At 36.3% G+C, this 22,725-nt stretch overlaps 1 protein-coding gene across 5 annotated transcripts in view; it reads right to left on the reverse strand.

Annotated features, from left to right (window-relative positions):
- LOC306879139 (SH3-containing GRB2-like protein 3-interacting protein 1) overlaps positions 1–22,725 on the reverse strand; it is a 137,478-nt gene that overhangs the window by 61,040 nt on the left and 53,713 nt on the right. For 4 of the 5 annotated variants that reach the window (XM_079431882.1, XM_079431881.1, XM_079431880.1 and 1 more), the window contains exon 1: positions 4,288–5,602. In XM_079431882.1, coding sequence (XP_079288008.1) covers positions 4,288–4,297 — 10 coding nt within the window. In that variant the 5' untranslated portion in view covers positions 4,298–5,602. Of the gene's footprint in view, positions 1–4,287; positions 5,603–22,725 lie in introns of those variants that run through there. The other variant, XM_079431879.1, reaches the window with a different exon arrangement.

Genomic DNA, 22,725 nt, shown 5'->3' on the forward strand with positions numbered 1-22,725 from the left:
TCTGATTGGCTAAAATGCAAATTTAACTGACACATCACAGTCCTCTTTTATTCTGTACTTCTTAAAATTGGCCAAGCTTCATATTCACTCACCAGAGTTGTAAATCAAAACTTTATATAACATATTTTAGATTTGAAACAAAATAATGCGGTCACTTTAAGAGAGCCTTATGAACATTTATATTATTACTCACACAATTTTCTAAGCCTCCTACACAAAGTAACAAACAAGCTAGGTTTTACTCAATTTAATATATTCATTAAAATTAGAGCAAGAGGACATAATGGAATTATTCTTTTACGACTCCCACATGGCACACAGACAAAACTCTAGGGCTGTGTATTGGCAAGAATCTGGCGATACGATACGCATCACGATACAGGGGTTGCGATATATAGCGATACATTGCGATACTGTAAAAAAGGCGATATATTGGGATATTTCTTATTTTAGGAATAGGATACATATTTTTTAGGAAAGCTGTCATTAAAAACACACCACCAAATGCAAACCTTAGCAAAAAATTTAAATAAATAAAAATAGTTTAACCAGAACACACTGGGATCTGCATTTGCAATAATCAGTCCCTATAACATTCAACATTATTTAACCACTTTTTGTGCAGTACGAGTAAAGGGGGAAATATTCAAGTGCTTGCATGATTCTTTAGTTAAATGTATGTATAAAATATATTTTATAAAAAGATAAAAATATATATTTATAGACTCTACTTTAAAGGTTCACAGTTTAAGTTTACAATTGTGACATATGTCATAACATTTGATCTGAACCATAGATCTGAACAAAAAAAATGACATCTGCTTAATATTAAAGAAAAATAAAGTACTTGCAAGATTCCTAAAGTAAACTAAACAATTGTAAAACAATAAAATAAATACAGATGTTAAACATTCTCAGAACTTTTCAACTTGGATTTCACAAGTTTTTCAGTTTGTGTTTATGTTCCTGGAATCGTCGAGACCGCGACGCGAGCACCGCCCCGACGGCACAAAACGCCCCCGAATTACGAGAGAAAGCTGCAGCTGCACGGAGACTCTACCGCCTGCCTCTTCAACACGGAACGCAGCAAGCGGCAGAACCGAGGTTGCGCTCGCGTCGCGGTCCCAGGGCGGACATTACCACAAAAGCCCAAATGGCGCCACATTTCAGCTTTGTACACCGAAACGAGAACTGGAACAATTCTTTCATCGTCCATTACTGGCAGCGAACTATATTAACGCTAACATTAGTGGAGTGCCCTGATGCTAGTGTTTCCTGTCACTGTTTAAGTTCAGATATGAAGACTAGCGGTCGGGAAATTAACTCAAAACGAAACAACTGCCATGAATCTTGTATTATTATTATTATTTTTTTTTAAATATCGATATTCCGTTTTGGAGAATCGATACAGTACCTATCGCCAAACAAAATATCGTGATACTCACGTGTATCGATATTTTCTTACACCCCTACAAAACTCCCCAGTTAATACTCTTAACAGACTACAGGAAACTATTTCACCATTTCACTTCTGATGTATTGTCTTACTTTCATACCAACTGGAATATCTACAATTCTGCAACATTTAAAACCAATATATTTTGGTGTTATAAACTTAATAAAAAAATATCATTCATTGCACTTCAAAAATTTGCACTTCCTTCCTGCATAGTGCTGATATGATAGCTGCTACTCTACCTTATATAGGCTACAAATAAGAACAATCATACAGCTTTAAAAGTACCAAAATATCTAACAATATTATTATAGGCTTTTTTTTTTTTTTTTTAAAGTAGTATGATATTTCGCTCTTAACAATCTATTTATTTACCATTCTACAAGGCTAATTTTATAATCAAAATTCTGTGAAAATCCCTTCTTTTATCCCTGACATGGGGTTGGGTGGAGCCAAACCTCTGCTGTACAGGAAATACTATCACTACCACTAACACTATTTAAAGCAGTCTATATGGCAAGCCTTCTATTTAAAAGCTCAGTCGAACCCCACCCATACATTGCCAGGGTCACTAACAATTGGTGTCAGCGGAGTAGAGCAGTCCTATAATGGGTAATGACACAGACTAATTGTTGTTTACCTTAAAAAAAATGGATTGTGATTATTAAGAAACCATTGCAATAATGGACAAAAGCAAAATATGTTCTTTTTATTAATAGTAAAAAATGTGGTGTGCTTATTGTGCACAAGGACATTTAGACTGCACCACATGGCACTGAGCTAGTGAAAAAAACAGCACTAGTATCTTGAAGATATGATAAAGCAAAAGTATTATTTATGTTAACAAACTTCTTACAATATTTTTGGAGTCATGACATAAGAAACAGCAATATTGTTAGATTCCTTTTGTTATATACTCAAGTCTCTAAAATGATCTGTTTTTGGAGTTTAATGATCCTTAAGAAGGTTTGGGATACGGCAGAGATGAGAGGATGGGAACAAAATGAGAGGAAAAACGTAGACTCTACATGAGCAACCAATAAGAGGGTAAATAATTCTTTCAAAATATCCCTGTAATGTAACAAGTCACACAATGAATGAACTAAATGAAAGAAAGAGAAACAACCAATTGTAAGTGCACCGAACATATGCCTGATAAATACCTGACCTCTGACTCAAAATGAGTCTGAGGTCTACTCTTTCTACTCTTCTTCTACTCAGAAAAGAGTATCTTAGCAGCCCTACATGCATATTACTTCAAACTATCTTTTTTCACAATTCAACAAGGTGGACAAGATTAGAGGCAAAAATAGCTTGGGAGTTGAAGCAGGCTGAAAGCATCATTTTGAAAACACCAGGTGGATTACCTTCCTATTTTACACCTTCAGGTAATCCACGCATGGCTAAGCCTGTACTATCCACACTAAGAGATTCACCTCTATGTCACATCAATTTGAGGCTACAGTGACAGTCGCTATCACTTTTGCTACTGCCTTACCTAACACCTAAAGGCCTGAGATCAGTCACATTTGGTTTTCTATCAAGGTAAGGACCTTAAGTGACTCGAGTTTTTATACTGAGCAAATGATAACTTACATCTTCTAACCCTAAATCTATCCCTCACAGGAACCATTCTGCAGTTTTATAGTTTCATTAAGACAGAACTTATTAAGTGATTTCTCAATATTAGTGATTTTACTGTCCTTATATGGACATTTGATAACCATAATGCAGGTAAAATCTGCATAATACATTTTGCCATAGTATATTGTGAGTTAAAAATTATATATATATACACACACACACACACACACACACACACATATATATACATATATATATATATATATATATATATATATATATTACACATACACAACCCACACTCAATGTTATACAGAATGAGTGAATGAGGAAGTAGCAAATGGATTGTTCTGACGTTTCTCCACATGCCTCAATAAATTGCATAACACATGTTGTAATCCATATAAAAGGGGTGGATGATACATAATCTGATGTAACAAAGAATATGTGAATATGTGAATAAACTGTACAAAGAATTCATGCTTAAATCCCCTTAAACGATCACTATTCTTCTGATTTCAACCATTAGATATGATCCAGCATGATTGTACATCAGAAACGACATGAACCAGTCATGCAAAAGGACAGACAACAGTGTTTGAGAACAGGTGACATGATACTGAGTTTATCTGATCCAATGTTATAAATAAATTATATGTTCTCGTCAGGCCGACAGTTACATAAAAACCTCCGACACACATGCGAATCAAACCATCCTGTTTCTCCCTCCAAAACACAGCTGACAGGGGCGTTCACATGCACACACTGAATTACACACATGAACACCTCCTTTTAAAGAAACGGCCTTGAGCAGACAGACACACGATTAAAAACGAGTGCCGCGTTAAAGTATGATGTGTACGTGAGTATGTGTGTGAACTCTACATACAAAGAGAATTCAGAGGCGGCCAGCTGGGCACATAAGCCGTAACTGCAAAATCCAAATAATCCTTTACAAAGACAAGCCATCTAAAGGGGGGTGAGGTGAAAGCACATAGAAAAAAAACAGGATATATGCCTGTACAATAGAGTACAAATACATATATGTGAGTGTTTGTACAGTACATATGAGATGTGTGTGCATGTGATGATGTGTGTCTATTTTTGAGATAACCAGCACCTTCGGTTCTATACTGAGTTACCGGAATGTCAAGCCACTGAAAATAGCTTATGGCATTTAAAGCCAGGACACGCCGGGCCATACACGCAACGAGAGGCAATAAGATAAAAATAGACCAAGCCCTCACCTTCCATCATGATTGCAGATTTGCATTCCTCTATCTCCAAGGAGCCTGAAACGGGAGGAGGGGAGAAGAGAAGCCCCTGGTTACCAGATGGAGATATGTAAAAAAAAAAAAAACAGAGCACACTTCCAGCCTCGGCTTTAAAGTCCCCGTGTCCCTGGTACGACGGGCCAGTGGATGTTTTAGGGCTCCGCGTTTAGGCCATGGATGCTGCTGCTAGCCACTGCGGCTGTGGTCTACACGATCACCAAAGGATGCTCAAAAGAGGGCAGGAAAAAAAGCAGAGTGGAGAGAGACAGAGAGAGTAGGAGGGAGGGAGAGAGGAAGGGAGCGAGGGAGGAACGCTTGCTGAGGTCATCGTTCAGCTCAGCCAATCCCGCGAGCACTGCTGCATGTCACATGGCGAGCGGTTCATCGCTTCTGTCAGCGTCCTCACTGGGAATTCACATACACGGACACACACACACAAGCACACAGCTTACCTTGTTATGGTGCAGTGTGCTGCTCCTGCCAGAACAGAAAGGAACTGGATTAATGGGGCATTGGGTGCTAAATACAGGAAACTGTCCATAAGAACATGACTGAAATACAGTTTCTTCACAGTTATATTTGTAGATGTAAACGTTGAGGCTCAGCTGGCAGCCTGTGCCTGCCTATTTGCCTGTTTCTCTCTGTGGCAAATCAATCAATGTGACATTACATCTTACAGAAACAGTAGCTGCCCCATGGAGGGAGGAGCCAGCACTCAATACACTGACTTGTGACTGAGGTGGAGGGGAGGAGAGAGAGGCTCTGTGTTTGTGTGAGGGTTGGTGATTCATTTAATATGAGGAGGTGGGTCTCTCCCTTTAGATTACTAATGAAAAGACAAAAAAAAAAGAAAAGGTTGGGCGGATTGAAAAAATTCTGTTTCTTTCACAAAAGCAACAGCTGTAGCTTCGATTACATATAATAAAGGTCTATATAACACAAATATGTGTGTATTCTGTGTGGCTGTTCTCCAACATGACACACTCTTTTTATTATCACAGTTAAGAGATGCTGCTTCATTCTCAAGCCTCTGTTCACCTCATGTGAACATGTTCTGGTCCATGTGAGCATCTCTTTCCCTTATCACTGTCTGTCTCTGGCGCCCTCTGTCTGTAGCCTTCCGCCTGTCTGAACATATTACAGGCCATAAATGTCCATTAATGTTAAACATTTATTCAAATTGAGTAAAGTTTCAGTTTTAAATTACATTTGGCATCCCCTCAATCCTGAAAATGTGGTCACATTCTCAGTCTTCAACACATTCTACATTACCACAACACTCACCCAAACTCACACCACCCTATTACAGCAGATGCTGTCTGTGAATACCTCCCCTCCCCCACTTCACCCATTTTACCCCACCTCTATAACCCCCTACACCTCCCAGTGGACCCGATCTTATCCATCCAGCATGCAGGTGCACATGCGTTTGTGTCTGTGTGTTTACACATATTGCTAAATAAAACCTTAAGGTCTAATCCCGATGTTAAGGCAGTAAACTATAAGCACAAACTGTAATTTTTCTGTAACTCACTTTGGCAAGGTTTTATTCAGCTTGTCGCTATTAGTAACATAGGGGGAAGGCGTGGCCTAATGGTTAGAGAGTCGGACTCGTAATCCAAAGGTTTCGGGTTTGAGTCTCGGGCCGGCAGGGATTGTAGGTGGGGGGAGTGAATGTCCAGCGCTCTCTCCACCATCAATACCACGATTGAGGTGCCCTTGAGCAAGGCACCGAACCCCCAACTGCTCCCCGGGCGCCGCGACATAAATGGCTGCCCACTGCTCCGGGTGTGTGTTCACAGTGTGTGTGTGTGTGTTCACTGCTGTGTGTGTGCACTTTGGATGGGATAAAGCCAGAGCACGAATTCCGAGTATGGGTCACCATACTTGGCAGTATGTCACTTCACTTCACATAGTGCCAAGGAAAACGGACTTTGGCTGCTCTCGTAACAGTGCAGCAGGAGAGACAAGCAGAGTAAACTATAAGCACAAGCAGACTATATAGACAAACAGAGTATTTATAAGTGGAAAGAACTTATTGCTGTGTGCAATATTATAACATCTAGATAGATAAAAAAAAATCATATTGTTTATATTTTGCTATGCATATATTAAATTTTTTACATTACAGTTCAAAAGTCTGTGGTAGACTCCTTTGAAAGAAGTCTCTTATGCTCACCAACGCTGCATTGTTAAATATTTTACAATTTACAAGAACTGTTTTCTATTTGAATACATTTTAAAACGTAAATTATTCATGCGATGGCAAAGCTGAATTTTCATTTTGTATGAATATACCGATTTGCTGCTCCAGAAACATTTCTTATTATCATCAATGTTGAAAAGAGTCTGACATTGTTTAATAATGTTAATTTTTCAATTATAATTTAATATAAAGTTTAAAATTTTTGTGGACACTGTAATAATTCTTTTTTAGGATACTTTAATGAATAGAAAGTTCATAACACTTATTTGAAACAGAATATTTTCAACAATGTAACAATGTAAACATCATTTTTGATCAATTCAATGCATATTTGCTGAATGAAAGTGAAAAAAATACTGACCCCAAACTTTTGAACAGTAGTGTAGCCAAAATAGAGACAAAGTATATACAGTACACAAGGTTACAATTTAACATGATTTAAAATGCTACAAATCATAAACCATCTACCACCAACCACCAGCTTCTGTCAACATCCTCCCAAACCCAGCTGGAGTACAAAATATTTGTCAAAGGATATTTGTGGGAAAGAGTAAAAGGGTGGGGGTGAACACACCTACTTTCACACACATAAATAACTCAAATGTTAGAAAAAGGGAGGAAAGCCAAATGAAGCAGACAAAAAAACAATAAACACACTATAACTGCATCTGAAATCCCCACCTATTACCTCATTCACTATTCTCTATATAGTGTGAATTCATACACTGATAACAGAGAAGCTGTGGAACTGTCACAAAAACTATTTTATCACAGAGGATTTCACTTACATGTGAATGTTAGACTAAATATTATGTTTTTGGTCATTAAAATAAGTTCAAAATTAGAAATACAACCAATTGAAGGTTTATTTTCAGACAATATAGCCAAGTATGAATTGAATTGTCAGATATTAGGAAGGTCAGGACCTCTCAGGCATCGGTATAAGGGGTATAACATTTGATTTACTGCCTACGTTTTTCATGCTACAGTAGTTTACGTTTATGTTGAATTTATACCCCCGGCGTTTTCAAAAAAAGTCATGGAACACCAAAGTGTACCATATTTGTGAACTGAAAAGTGGCACCAAAAAAAATTGAATTCAAAATACTGTACTATGCAATACAAAAAATAGCACTTCAGAAAAATCATTATGAGAGGGAACACAGTTGAGACACAAAATGATGATACCTCACCAACGTAGTGTCAATTACTATCCAGTAAGAGACTCTTTGGTCATGTTTATCAATCTCTTTGAGACACAAACAGAAGCGTCTTTAGGTGCTAAATGAAGAGATGAAAGGGACTAAGATGGAGAGTGTCAAAGAAACTGGAAGCAGATAGACAGCAATCTGAAACATGAAAGAACAGGCAGGAAGGAACAGTCCAATTATTTCTCTGCAGAGGACAAACACTAGCACACAATAACAAGAACCCAACAGAACACACACACATACACACACACACACACTGTACAACCAGGTATATAAAACACAACACAGAGATGGTATCATGTGAATCTTCATGAATAAATCTTATATATATATATAAAAAATAAACAAAACAGAAAACACTCCAAAAAATATGCTACAATTAAAATTAGTTCCTGTAGTTCAACTGGTAGCGCATGATAATAACAACACCAATATCATGGATTTCATCCTCAAAAAATTAATGTTGAATGCACTGAGTTGTTTTGGATAAAAGTATCTAAATAGGCTATTGTAATGAGTCTGCCCCCTGTTGTTGACTGCTTGTCACTGCATCCGATGTACATAAAACACGACAAGATGTCTATGTAAGTTTTGCTTCTAGGCCTGTTTTGGCAGATTTATGATGCGTCTATTAAAGGTCTTGGTTCTGTGGACATGTCAGGGTCAGTGACACTGCGTGGAGGGCATATTTATATCAATTTCTAATGACGTACGTGAAAGGGGAAATAATCCTCAGTTTAGAGTTAACAAACAAACTAGACAAACTAGAAAGGTCACGTTTCTTTTTACACATTTGTTAGAATCTGTAATTCAGCAATTTAAAATGCATTCATAATTCAAGAATATTCATTAAAAACCTAAAGAACATAAACCTCTAAAAAGTGCCAGTTTAGGATATTTGCTAGCTACTATTTTCAAGTTTATACAACAAAAAGCTGAGAAGCTCCTACAAAAATCAGTTGAGAGAACTCAAAAATCTACAAAAAGTTGGTTGCTTTAAAATTTTAAGTTGGCTCAACTTTTTTCTTCTTTTTTTCTTTTTTACAGTGCATAATCTGCTAAATTTTGTGATTAACCTGTAAATATTTTGAACATAAAAAGCATTGAACATAAAATGTACTCAACTTGATCTTACATTTCAGTCTGGCAAATTAAATTTAAATAATATAAACTAAAATAATAAACTAAAAATATCAAAAATACCATCAACTCTCTTTCTTTTATATGATCAGACTTTTAAAAATTAAAAAATCCTACAATTGAAATTAAAATAAAATTTAATTAAACAATCACTCGTAAATTAAACAAACATACTTAAATTTCTGAGATAATAAATGGACAGCACTCAAATTGCATTAATTATATTGAGGTCTGGCAACAATTTAACACCCCACCATTCAAAAATATTAATAACAGCATATTAAATAGTGCTTCAAAAAAAAAAAAAAAAATTAGAAAGCAGTATATACTATACACAGCATGCAATTCTGCACTGCAAGAACTCAGTGCAATACTGCCACCTTGTGCTATTTAATGTAATTTACAGTTGTCGGCTTGTCAACGCAAGAAATTCTCTGTATTTTAGACCAAAAAAGAATATTATGTTAAATCAAATAACTACAATAGATGTCCTTATTTAAATAACAGATACTCCTTCTCTTGATATTCTTCATTTTTGGTTTGGTAAGAATGTGTAAGTTTGCTCCTGACTGAATTAACCAGAAATACAAATGCATTTAGTATATGGGATGATGAATCTGCAATTTAATGGAACAGAAACTGTTGTCCTGATTTCAGTAAAATAGCTGTATTGAGATTTAATTAATTAATTTTTTTAATTTGAGATTTAATTAATTAATTTTTAATTCAAACAGAGGTTGCATTTACATACATGTTCACTGGAAACTAAAGGAACTAACTGTTTTTGTTGTTGTTGCTGTTGGCACTTCACCAAAAATTCTGTTCTTTTATGTACAAATAAAAGAGCCTTTTGCTGTCAGAAAAGGCCTAGGTTTTATCAAAAGCCACATATTTTGTAAAGCACCTCTCAATGTTGCATGAGAGATTCAAGCTATACTGACACTATTCTGTCATAACAAGGTTTTGGGCAAATATCTGGGATGGGAGAGAATCTCTAACAGACAGAAAGAGAGATACAGCAAAAGACAAATGTGTGACGGTAAAAAAAAAAAAAAAAAAAAAAAACAAAGAGACCGATAACATGTAGCCAGCTGTGATATTCTCTTCTGTCTCCTTCATCACACTCTCTCTCTCACATCTCGGTTTTTCTCCTGCAATTCTCTCCTCCTCCATGTTTGCTGACCTACTTTCCCCCTCAAGTGTTATTTAAGTCTCCAATAGATGGCAGGCAGGCTCTGGGCGTCTGGATCATTAATCTTCACGTACATCGACGCACACTAGCAGCTACCAACTGATTTAGAATCACGTGTGCTGATTTAGTGTGTGTGCTGGGTGTGCACCTGTTTGGCCTTAATTGTGCAGTAAATGTCTGCTTATCTGGGGATCTTCAGAGGGTGTGCTTGATATGTAAATGTGTAATTCTGCCACGGTGCTGCAGGAGTCAAAAAAAGGCCCCAGAGTGGGTCCGAGTTCAAAACCACCTACAACCGTCCATCTCACTGGGTGTGATCGTCCCTCAAGACAAAGTCCACCCATAGGACATGAATTACATACTGCAACACCTGGACAGACCAGGGACTTGTGTGAGGATCCTGTTTTTGGACTTCAGCTCGGCCTATAACACTATAATTCCAAACCTCCTCCTGCCCAAACTAACTCAGCTCTCCGTCCCCACCTCCGTCTGTCAGTGGATCAACAGCTTCCTGACAGACAGGCAGCAGCTAGTGAGGTTGGGAAAATACACATCCAGCACCCGTACGATCAGCACTGGAGCTCCTCAGGGCTGCGTTCTCTCCCCACTGCTCTTCTCTCTGTACACCAAAGACTGCACAACTAAAGACCCCTCTATCAAGCTCCTGAAGTTTGCAGACGACACCACACTGATCAGCCTCATCCAGGACGGGAACGAGTCTGCTTACAGACAGGAGGTTAAGGAGCTGGCTGTCTGGTGCAATCTTAACAACCTGGAGCTCAACACACTCAAAACTGTGGAGATGATCGTGGACTTCAGGAGAAACCCCCCTGCTCTCCCCCCACTCACCATCATGAACAGCACTGTGACTGCAGTGGAGTCATTCAGATTCCTGGGCAGCACCACCTCTCAGGATCTGAAGTGGAACAATCACATTGACTCTCTTGTTAAAAAGGCCCAGCAGAGGTTGTACTTCCTTCGCCAGCTGAGGAAGTTCAACCTGCCACAGGAGCTGCTGAAACAGTTCTAATCTGCCATCATCGAATCCATCCTCTCCACTTCTATAACTGTCTGGTTCAGCTCAGCTACCAAATCTGATCTCAGAAGACTACGGAGGGTAGTCCGGACGGCTGAGCGAATCATTGGTACAACCCTCCCCACTCTCCAAGAACTGTACTTATCCAGAGTGAGCAAAAGGGCTGGTAAAATCACTCTGGACCCCTCACATCCAGCACACTCCCTCTTTGAACTGTTACCGTCTGGTCAACGTTACAGAGCTCTGAGCACCAGAACGACCAGACACAGAAACAGTTTCTTCCCTCAGGCAATCCATCTCATGAACATTTGAACTCATAACAATAAACATGAAACACACAACACTATCATACTTTTTATTTTTTATCTAACACACATACTTATTACAATTCAAATTTGCACCTAACATACCTGTACATACTGAATTGTCTATTTTGTATATTGTATTTGTGCTATTTTGCATATTGTCCATTTTGTATATTTGTACATTATTATTTTTATTTTATTTTATTTTTTTAATTATTATTATTATCTGTGTCCTGTCCTCTCGCTGTCATTCTGTCGCACTGTGGAGCTACGGTCACTAAAACAAATTCGTTGTATGTGCAAACATACCTTGGATTAAAGCTAATTCGGATTCTGATAGGAGAGATCCCTAAATCTAGTCAGTGGCTTTCATAGGAGACATAAGGGGGCAAAGTCTTGACACGTGCACTGCATTTCTCATCTGAATGCTCTTGGTTCCAGTGAAATTAGTACATACAACGCAAAATACAAAAAATAAATAAATAAATAAAAATAAAATTATATATATATTGTGACGAGTCGGCTGCCTCCCCCCCTTATTATCATCACCAATCACCACCCCGTCCCGTATTCGCCGCCCTTCACCAGGCTCCCGATTTATTTTGGACACTTTTTCCCCTTGGACACTTTTTTGATTATTATTGTTTAATAAAAACCTCTCCGAGGCCTGACGCCACACCCACTGTGTCTGTCGTTTGCTCCTCCCGCCACAGTGGTGGAGAATGCGGGCAAGGAGGAGCTAGACAGCGCAGGTGGGCAACACCTGACGACGTCATCCCCTCTCGCTCGCAAGAAGCTGTGGTAACCTGCGCGGGGACGGAGGAACGACGGGGATAGCCTCCCAGCCACCAATGGGGTAAGTGACGTTCCTTTTGTGTCATTACCCCGTGGTTGGTTGAGGCTGTCGACTAATACCCGCTTTCCCTGTCCACCGGACTCCGCCCCTTCCCTGTCCTCCTTCACGTACCCCGCAGCACGACGAGGACACCAGATCCCCTGTTTATTTTGGACACTTTTTCCCCTTGGACACTATTTTGATTATTATTGTTTATTATATAAAAACCTCTCCGAGGCCTGACGCCACACCCACTGTGTGTCTGTCGTTTGCTCCTCCCGCCACAATATATATATATATATATATATATATATATATATATAATAATTCACCACTACTGACATTAAAAACAGAATTAAATTTATTTTCTATTATAATAAATGTTCATCTTAATTTATAAAAGTCATGGTAACACTTTACTGTACTTAAAGTAGTTTTAATGCATTAATTATGCCTTGTAATGCACCTTATAATGAATTGTACAATTTCATGAATAACTGTGGCCACAGTTAATACATTATCACACTTATCAATCCATTGTTACACTATGCATTTTAAATTTGGTTATAATTATTTACGACAAGATGCATTGTATTACAAAGCATGTAATGAATAATTATAATGCATTATAACCTTTAATAACCCTTTATAAGGCTTTAAGTAAAGTGTTATCAAAAACTGTTGTGATGCCTAAATGTACTAAAAAAGATTCAAAAGCCTTGGGTCATTAAGATTTATTTATTTATACTGATAATAAATGTTTATTTTTGTATTCCATATTAGAATGATTTCTGAAGGATCATATGACACTGAAGACTAGATTAATGGCTGCTGAAAATGTGTAGCTTTGCCATCAGAAGGAATAAATTAAATTTTTAAATATATTAAAATAGAAAACAGTTGTATTAAATTTGTATATACATGATTACAATATTACAGTTTTTACTATATTTTTGAATAAATAAATCCTTGGTGAGCTTAAGAGACAAAAAAAATCATACTGTTTAAAAAAACAAATTAACAAAAATATTGTCGTTTTAACAAAAAAATATAGAATATTAACGTTGTAACATAATCATCTGTATCAATTAAAAAAATATTCTAAGAATGGCCTTTTAATAATGAGGTGTTTACACAAAATTATATCTTCAACAACTCACTGGCATAACCAAAGGATGAATTCCAGTAAAAGATGTAAAAAATTGTTTATGATAACTTCATATCTTTTTCATCTCAGTCAGAACCATTAGAGCTAATGAAGTCAGCGCTAAAAAGGAAAGGTGATGCATGCAGGTCACTCGCTTACATGAAAAATACTCTGATAAACAATTTTTAAAACCACCAAGTTACAGTTTAAGTAGCTTAAGTCTCATTTGAACCTTTTTTGCTGTTTTAGTTTGATATTCAGCATTTGTTGCTGATATGAGATGCTGTGATATGCTCTAAAAGCTCATCTAGCTCAACTCCTGTTGGTCAGCAAGTAGGCAGGAAGTGAGCTGATGAGGGTGTGTGAAAGTGTGAGACGACCCTCGTCCGTCTTCTACAAGGCATTGCTTGGTAAACGGCACGTAGGCAAAGGAGAGGAGCAGACGGGCATGTCGCTAATCTTGCCATCGCTCTGCACCAGGAATGTTGTTTTGGTTTGGGTCACTCCCTTAATCGTCGCTCATCGGCAACGGAATGAGAATCAGTGTTACACAAAGCTTATAAAGACGTGGGGACTTTCCACACATGCAGACGTGTTTAACAGTTACCCTTCAGTAGTTTTGGGTTCAAGAGAGGTTATGACTTCAATCATTTGCGCTGATCTCAGTGCAAGCCAGTCTGAATCAGCAGTGCTGTAAATGCTGTGTAGAGATAAAGTACCCACCACGTTCTAGAATTGTAGATGATGTCTTTTCTTTGTACGCCTGTCTGAAGAATACAGACAGAAACGTCATGTCCATTCAGACTGACTGATGTGCCTTCTCAGATTGTTGAGCCCAATGTATTTTTAATGCAACTCCCTTGTGTCTTCGATAATTAAGTTACATGATTACTGTTGCTTAAAAATGTGACCGTCTAGATTCCTGCGGCAGAAATCACCTATTCACATAGATAAGTGAAGACAATCCAATTAGATCAGTCATTCTACACATAACTGAATAATTTAAACAGAATGCCACCCTCATGTCAAAACTAACACGATTTTCTTCCCCCTGTGGAACAAAAAAGGAAATATAGCTGCGAGCAGCGATGACGGGCCCAAGCCGTCAGCATACACCACCCCGGTGGCATCGATAAAACGGTGCCCAGCGAGCACAAGCATCACAGTAACCCTCTGGCAGTTTGGTTTTAAGGGATACGGCAATTAAAGGGTTAATCCAAACCATCAACTCTGTGAAACACACACACACACAGAACAACATATAAAACTTTAAATTCTGTGAAAATATATTTTTCATTGGTAGTTGATGTTAGTTAATGCATTTACTGATGCTAACAAATGAGAAATTATTATAGTTACCAAAGCTTTTAATGATTTATAAGCATTTTTTAATGATTTATTTTTCCATTAACTAACATGAATAATTTTTTCTAACACAAATTAATAAAGTAAAAAATATATTGTTAATATTTAATGTTATTTGTGAATTAACCAATGTTAAAAAACAACATTATTTAACTGTTGTTAATTTACATCATTAATAAATATATACCATTTAATGTTGAAATCAATGTTTTAATGTTTAAAATCAATTCCAAAATGTGTTAATATATTAAATATTAAATTTTAAAGTTTTATCTTTTGAACATGACTATTTTTCTAATATTAAAAATATTTTGTTCATTGTTAGTTCATGTTAATTAATGCATTCCCTACTGTTAACAAATGAGACTCAATTATAAAGTGTTATCAAAACCTTTAATGCTTTATAAGCATTTTTTAAGGATTTTATTGAGAAGTTTAAACAGTCTCTCTCTCTCTCTTTCTCTCTCTCTCTCTCTCTCTCTCTCTCTCTCTCTGTCTCCCTCTCTCTCTCTCTCTGTCTCCCTCTCTCTCTCTCTCCCCCTCCACACTCACTGAACTCACACAGTCAGTCACTCACCCAGTCACCTACCGCACACATTAGAAGCACAGTGACAGGATATCTCTGATAAGTTTTAAAATTTTCTTCTCGCCATAGTGTACTGTAAATTCATGGAATTAATCACATATCCTCAGACTGTCTTGTTCTGTGTTTGGTGTGAATTTGTGGTTTCTGCTTGGAGGTGTATGAATTTGTTTACAGCCCGTTTTGAAAAAAAAAAACACATAAAAAAAAAAGCCGACTTCCTGTTGGTCGTAGCTAATGTCTGTAAATTAGAAAGTTGTCCGGCTTAATGTGAACAATTTATGTACCAAGTTTGGTGTCTGTAGCTATCATTATATATATATATAATCATTAATAATTATATTCCATTTAATGTTGATCAATATTAATTCCAAAATGTGTTAATATATTATTAAATTTTAAAGTTTCTCTTTTGAACATGACTATTTTTCTAACATTAAAAATATTTTGTTCATTGTTAGTTCATTGTAAGTTCATACTATCAATGAAGAATTAACATGCTGTAAAAAATTATATTTTTCATTGTTAGTTCATGTTAATTAATGCATTCCCTACTGTTAACAAATGAGACTTAATTATAAAGTGTTATGAAAACCTTTAATGCTTTATAAGCATTTTTTAAAGATTTAAAAAAAACAGACCCTCTCTCTCTTTCTCTCTCTCACCCAGCTCCTCAATCCACACAGTCACTCACACCCCACCCCACCCCCACCCCCTCACTCAGCTGCAGGCTGACAGGGAACTCTCACTCATTGAAGCATTGTAACAACTGTCTGATAGTTTTAAAATTTTCTCCTCTGCATAGTGTATTGTAAATTCATGAAATTAATCACATATCGTCAGACTGTATTGTTCTGTGTATGTAATTTTTTATGAAGTGTTTGGAAGCTGCTCTTAAAAGATAAAAAAAAAAAAAAAATCTCTTTTTTACTGTAACTTTAATAAATTGCCATTAAATCATCGTTCAAGATATCCTAAATCCGTCCGCAATTTAGCATCTTCAGTATTTTGGCATCATGAGAAAAAATGTTTGGTGTGATTTACGTGTTTCTGCTTTGAGGAGTATGAATTTGTTTACAGCCCGTTTTAAAAAAAAACCCACATTAAAATAAATATAGCCGACGTCCTGTTGGTCGTAGCTAATGACTGTAAATTAGAAAGTTGTCCGGATTAATAAGAACAATTTATGTACCGAGTTTGGTGTCTGTAGCTAAAACTAACCCCCCCATTTTTGACAAAAGGTGGCGCTATAGAGTGCCTCTTCCACGCCCGTTTATGAGCTTTTTTCCAGTGTCTAACTATCATTAATACTCATATGTGTGTTGAGTTTCATGACATTCTAAACATGTTATCTGCCTCAAAATCACCAGAAACGAATTTTCAACTTTGACACGTTGCCATGGCAACATAATTTTAGATATCAATATTCCCTTCACAGTTTTACATCGGCCGTGTTTTGACATTATTCTGGTGAAGTTTGAAGCAAATCGAGGTAAAAGAAGATGCTGAATTCAAAGCATTTTGAAAACGACACACTTCCTGCAGCCAGTTGGTGGCGCTATAACTTTCAGTCATAATAGTCACATCTATCCGATCGGCATCATACAACGAACAAATCACTGAAGTTTGATATACATCATACAATGTATGTGGACGTTATTAGGCATTTCCTGGGTCTCATTTTTCGCCATAACTTCATCGCCTCGCCACGGGCAAACCGTTCGACATATCAAAAATATCTTCGCAATTTAGCGTCCCCAATGTCTTGAGATCATGTTCACCTAGTTTGGTGGCAATCGTATGGAAATCCTCAGAGGAGTATATCAAATTCCAGAGCATGCGCTTTTTAAACAGCCCTGAATAGCCGACTTCCTGTTGGGCGGAGCCTATGACATGCTGCGCGGAAGTTGTTCGGCTCAATGAGTTCTATATGTGTACCGAGTTTCATATGAATACGTGCAAGTATGTGTGAGCTATACATCAAGCTTTCTGACAATTTTCCAGGGGGCGCCGTAGAGCCCCTGTGCCACGCCCGGGTCCCAGCCTCAGCGGCGTCCTAATGGCCGCAGGTTCCAACGTGCGTGCCAATTTTCGAGAGTTTTCGGGCACGTTAAGGCCCCCAAAAGTGCCCGGATGATTGAAATAAAAAAAAAAAAAAAAAAAAAAAAAAAAAAAAATAATAATAAATATAGCTGCGAGCAGCGATGACGGGCCCAAGCCGTCAGCATACGCCACCCCGGTGGCATCGATAAAACGGTGCCCAGCGAGCACAAGCATCACAGTAACCCTCTGGCAGTTTGGTTTTAAGGGATACGGCAATTAAAGGGTTAATCCAAACCATCAACTCTGTGAAACACACACACACAGAACAACATATAAAACTTTAAATTCTATGAAAATATATTTTTCATTGGTAGTTGATGTTAGTTAATGCATTTACTAATGCTAACAAATGAGAAATTATTATAGTTACCAAAGGTTTTAATGATTTATAAGCATTTTTTAATGATTTATTTTTCCATTAACTAAAATGAATAATTTTTTCTAACACAAATGAATAAAGTAAAAAATATATTGTTAATATTTAATGTTATTTGTGAATTAACCAATGTTAAAAAACAACATTATTTAACTGTTGTTAATTTACATCATTAATAAATATATACCATTTAATGTTGAAATCAATGTTTTAATGTTTAAAATCAATTCCAAAATGTGTTAATATATTAAATTTTAAAGTTTTATCTTTTGAACATGACTATTTTTCTAATATTAAAAATATTATGTTCATTGTTAGCTCATTGTAAGTTCATACTATCAATGAAGAATTAACATGCTTTAAAAAATATATTTTTCATTGTTAGTTCATGTTAATTAATGCATTCCCTACTGTTAACAAATGAGACTCAATTATAAAGTGTTATCAAAACCTTTAATGCTTTAAGCATTTTTTAAGGATTTTATTGAGAAGTTTAAACAGACTCTCTCTCTCTCTCTCTCTCTCTCTCTCTCTCTCTCTCTCTCCCCCTCCACACTCACTGAACTCACACAGTCAGTCACTCACCCAGTCACCTACCGCACACATTAGAAGCACAGTGACAGGATATCTCTGATAAGTTTTAAAATTTTCTTCTCGCCATAGTGTACTGTAAATTCATGGAATTAATCACATATCCTCAGACTGTCTTGTTCTGTGTTTGGTGTGAATTTGTGGTTTCTGCTTGGAGGTGTATGAATTTGTTTACAGCCCGTTTTGAAAAAAAAAAACACATAAAAAAAAAAAAGCCGACTTCCTGTTGGTCGTAGCTAATGTCTGTAAATTAGAAAGTTGTCCGGCTTAATGTGAACAATTTATGTACCAAGTTTGGTGTCTGTAGCTATCATTATATATATATAATCATTAATAATTATATTCCATTTAATGTTGATCAATATTAATTCCAAAATGTGTTAATATATTATTAAATTTTAAAGTTTCTCTTTTGAACATGACTATTTTTCTAACATTAAAAATATTTTGTTCATTGTTAGTTCATTGTAAGTTCATACTATCAATGAAGAATTAACATGCTGTAAAAAATTATATTTTTCATTGTTAGTTCATGTTAATTAATGCATTCCCTACTGTTAACAATTGAGACTTAATTATAAAGTGTTATGAAAACCTTTAATGCTTTATAAGCATTTTTTAAAGATTTAAAAAAAACAGACCCTCTCTCTCTTTCTCTCTCTCACCCAGCTCCTCAATCCACACAGTCACTCACACAGTCACTCACACCCCACCCCCACCCCCTCACTCAGCTGCAGGCTGACAGGGAACTCTCACTCATAGAAGCATTGTAACAACTGTCTGATAGTTTTTAAATTTTCTCCTCTGCATAGTGTATTGTAAATTCATGAAATTAATCACATATCCTCAGACTGTATTGTTCTGTGTATGTAATTTTTTATGAAGTGTTTGGAAGCTGCTCTTAAAAGATAAAAAAAAAAAAAAAATCTCTTTTTTACTGTAACTTTAATAAATTGCCATTAAATCATCGTTCAAGATATCCTAAATCCGTCCGCAATTTAGCATCTTCAGTATTTTGGCATCATGAGAAAAAATGTTTGGTGTGATTTACGTGTTTCTGCTTTGAGGAGTATGAATTTGTTTACAGCCCGTTTTAAAAAAAAACCCACATTAAAATAAATATAGCCGACGTCCTGTTGGTCGTAGCTAATGACTGTAAATTAGAAAGTTGTCCGGATTAATAAGAACAATTTATGTACCGAGTTTGGTGTCTGTAGCTAAAACTAACCCCCCCATTTTTGACAAAAGGTGGCGCTATAGAGTGCCTCTTCCACGCCCGTTTATGAGGTTTTTCCAGTGTCTAACTATCATTAAAATGGATATGTGTGTTGAGTTTCATGACATTCTAAACATGTTATCTGCCTCAAAATCACCAGAAACGAATTTTCAACTTTGACACGTTGCCATGGCAACATAATTTTAGATATCAATATTCCCTTCACAGTTTTACATCGGCCGTGTTTTGACATTATTCTGGTGAAGTTTGAAGCAAATCGAGTAAAAATAAGATGCTGAATTCAAATAATTTTGAAAACGACACACTTCCTGCAGCCAGTTGGTGGCGCTATAACTTTCAGTCATAATAGTCACATCTATCCGATCGGCATCATACAACGAACAAACCACTGGAGTTTGATCAACATCATACAATGTATGTGGACGTTATTAGGCATTTCCTGGGTCTCATTTTTCGCCATAACTTCATCGCCTCGCCACGGGCAAACCGTTCGACATATCAAAAATATCTTCGCAATTTAGCATCCCCAATGTCTTGAGATCATGTTCACCGAGTTTGGTGGCAATCGTATGGAAATCCTCAGAGGAGTATATCAAATTCCAGAGCATGCGCTTTTTAAACAGCCCTGAATAGCCGACTTCCTGTTGGGCGGAGCCTATGACATGCTGCGCGGAAGTTGTTCGGCTCAATGAGTTCTATATGTGTACCGAGTTTCATATGAATACGTGCAAGTATGTGTGAGCTATACATCAAGCTTTCTGACAATTTTCCAGGGGGCGCCGTAGAGCCCCTGTGCCACGCCCGGGTCCCAGCCTCAGCGGCGTCCTAATGGCCGCAGGTTCCAACGTGCGTGCCAATTTTCGAGAGTTTTCGGGCACGTTAAGGCCCCCAAAAGTGCCCGGATGATTGAAATAAAAAAAAAAAAAAAAAATAAAAAAAAAAAATAAAAAAAAAATAATAATCCTTAGAAGAACAATAGGGCCCTGCGCCTTACTGGCTTGGGCCCTAAATATAGCTGCGAGCAGCGATGACGGGCCCAAGCCGTCAGCATACGCCACCCCGGTGGCATCGATAAAACGGTGCCCAGCGAGCACAAGCATCACAGTAACCCTCTGGCAGTTTGGTTTTAAGGGATACGGCAATTAAAGGGTTAATCCAAACCATCAACTCTGTGAAACACACACACACACAGAACATATAAAACTTTAAATTCTGTGAAAATTAATTTTTCATTGGTAGTTGATGTTAGTTAATGCATTTACTAATGCTAACAAATGAGAAATTATTATAGTTACCAAAGCTTTTAATGATTTATAAGCATTTTTTAATTATTTATTTTTCCATTAACTAACATGAATAATTTTTTCTAACACAAATTAATAAAGTAAAAAATATATTGTTAATATTTAATGTTATTTGTGAATTAACCAATGTTAAAAAACAACATTATTTAACTGTTGTTAATTTACATCATTAATAAATATATACCATTTAATGTTGATCAAAATCAATTCCAAAATGTGTTAATATATTATTAAATTTTAAAGTTTTATCTTTTGAACATGACTATTTTTCTAATATAAAAAATATTTTGTTCATTGTTAGTTCATTGTAAGTTCATACTATCAATGAAGAATTAACATACTGTAAAATATATATTTCATTGTTAGTTCATGTTAATTAATGCATTCCCTACTGTTAACAAATGAGACTTAATTATAAAGTGTTATCAAAACCTTTAATGCTTTATAAGCATTTTTTAAGGATTTTATTGAGATGTTTAAACAGACCCTGTCTCTCTCTCTCTCCCCCTCCACACTCACTGAACTCACACAGTCAGTCACTCACCCAGTCACCTACCGCAAACATTAGAAGCACAGAGACAGGAGAACTCTGATAGTTTTTAAATTTTCTCCTAAGCATAGTGTATTGTAAATTCATGAAATTAATCACATATCCTCAGACTGTATTGTTCTGTGTATGTAATTTTTTATGAAGTGTTTGGAAGCTGCTCTTAAAAGAAAAAAAGAAAAGAAAAGTTTTCTCTTTTTTACTGTAACTTTAATAAATTGCCATTAAATCATCGTTCAAGATATCCTAAATCCGTCCGCAATTTAGCATCTTCAGTATTTTGGCATCATAAGAAAAAATGTTTGGTGTGATTTACGTGTTTCTGTTTGGAGGAGTATGAATTTGTTTACAGCCTGTTTAAAAACAAAACCCACATTAAAATAAATATAGCCGACTTCCTGTTGGTCGTAGCTAATGACTGTAAATTAGAAAGTTGTCCGGATTAATAAGAACAATTTATGTACCGAGTTTGGTGTCTGTAGCTATCATTATATATATATAAACATTAATAATTATATACCATTTAATGTTGATCAATATTAATTCCAAAATGTGTTAATATATTATTACATTTTAAAGTTTATCTTTTGAACATGACTATTTTTCTAACATTAAAAAGATTAATAAATGCTTTAAAAAAATTGTTCTTTGTTAGTTCATACTATCATGGAAGAATTAACATGCTGTAAAAATATATTTTTCATTGTTAGTTCACGTTAATTAATGCATTTCCTAATGTTAAGAATTGAGACCTTATTTAATGATTTATAAGCATTTTTTAAAGATTTTAAAAAACAGACCCTCTCTCTCTTTCTCTCTCTCACCCAGCTCCTCAATCCACACAGTCACTCACACAGTCACTCACACCCCACCCCACCCCCACCCCTCACTCAGCTGCAGGCTGGCAGGGAGCTCTCACTCAGCAGTCTAAGAGCTCTCTGATAGTTTTTAAATTTTCTCCTAAGCATAGTGTATTGTAAATTCATGAAATTAATCACATATCCTCAGACTGTATTGTTCTGTGTATGTAATTTTTTATGAAGTGTTTGGAAGCTGCTCTTAAAAGATAAAAAAAAAAAAAATTATCTTTTTTACTGTAACTTTAATAAATTGCCATTAAATCATCGTTCAAGATATCCTAAATCCGTCCGCAATTTAGCATCTTCAGTATTTTGGCATCATGATAAAAAATGTTTGGTGTGATTTACGTGTTTCTGCTTGGAGGAGTATTAA

This window comes from Barbus barbus, assembly GCF_936440315.1.
Source record: "Barbus barbus genome assembly, chromosome: 13".
Lineage (NCBI taxonomy): Eukaryota > Metazoa > Chordata > Actinopteri > Cypriniformes > Cyprinidae > Barbus > Barbus barbus.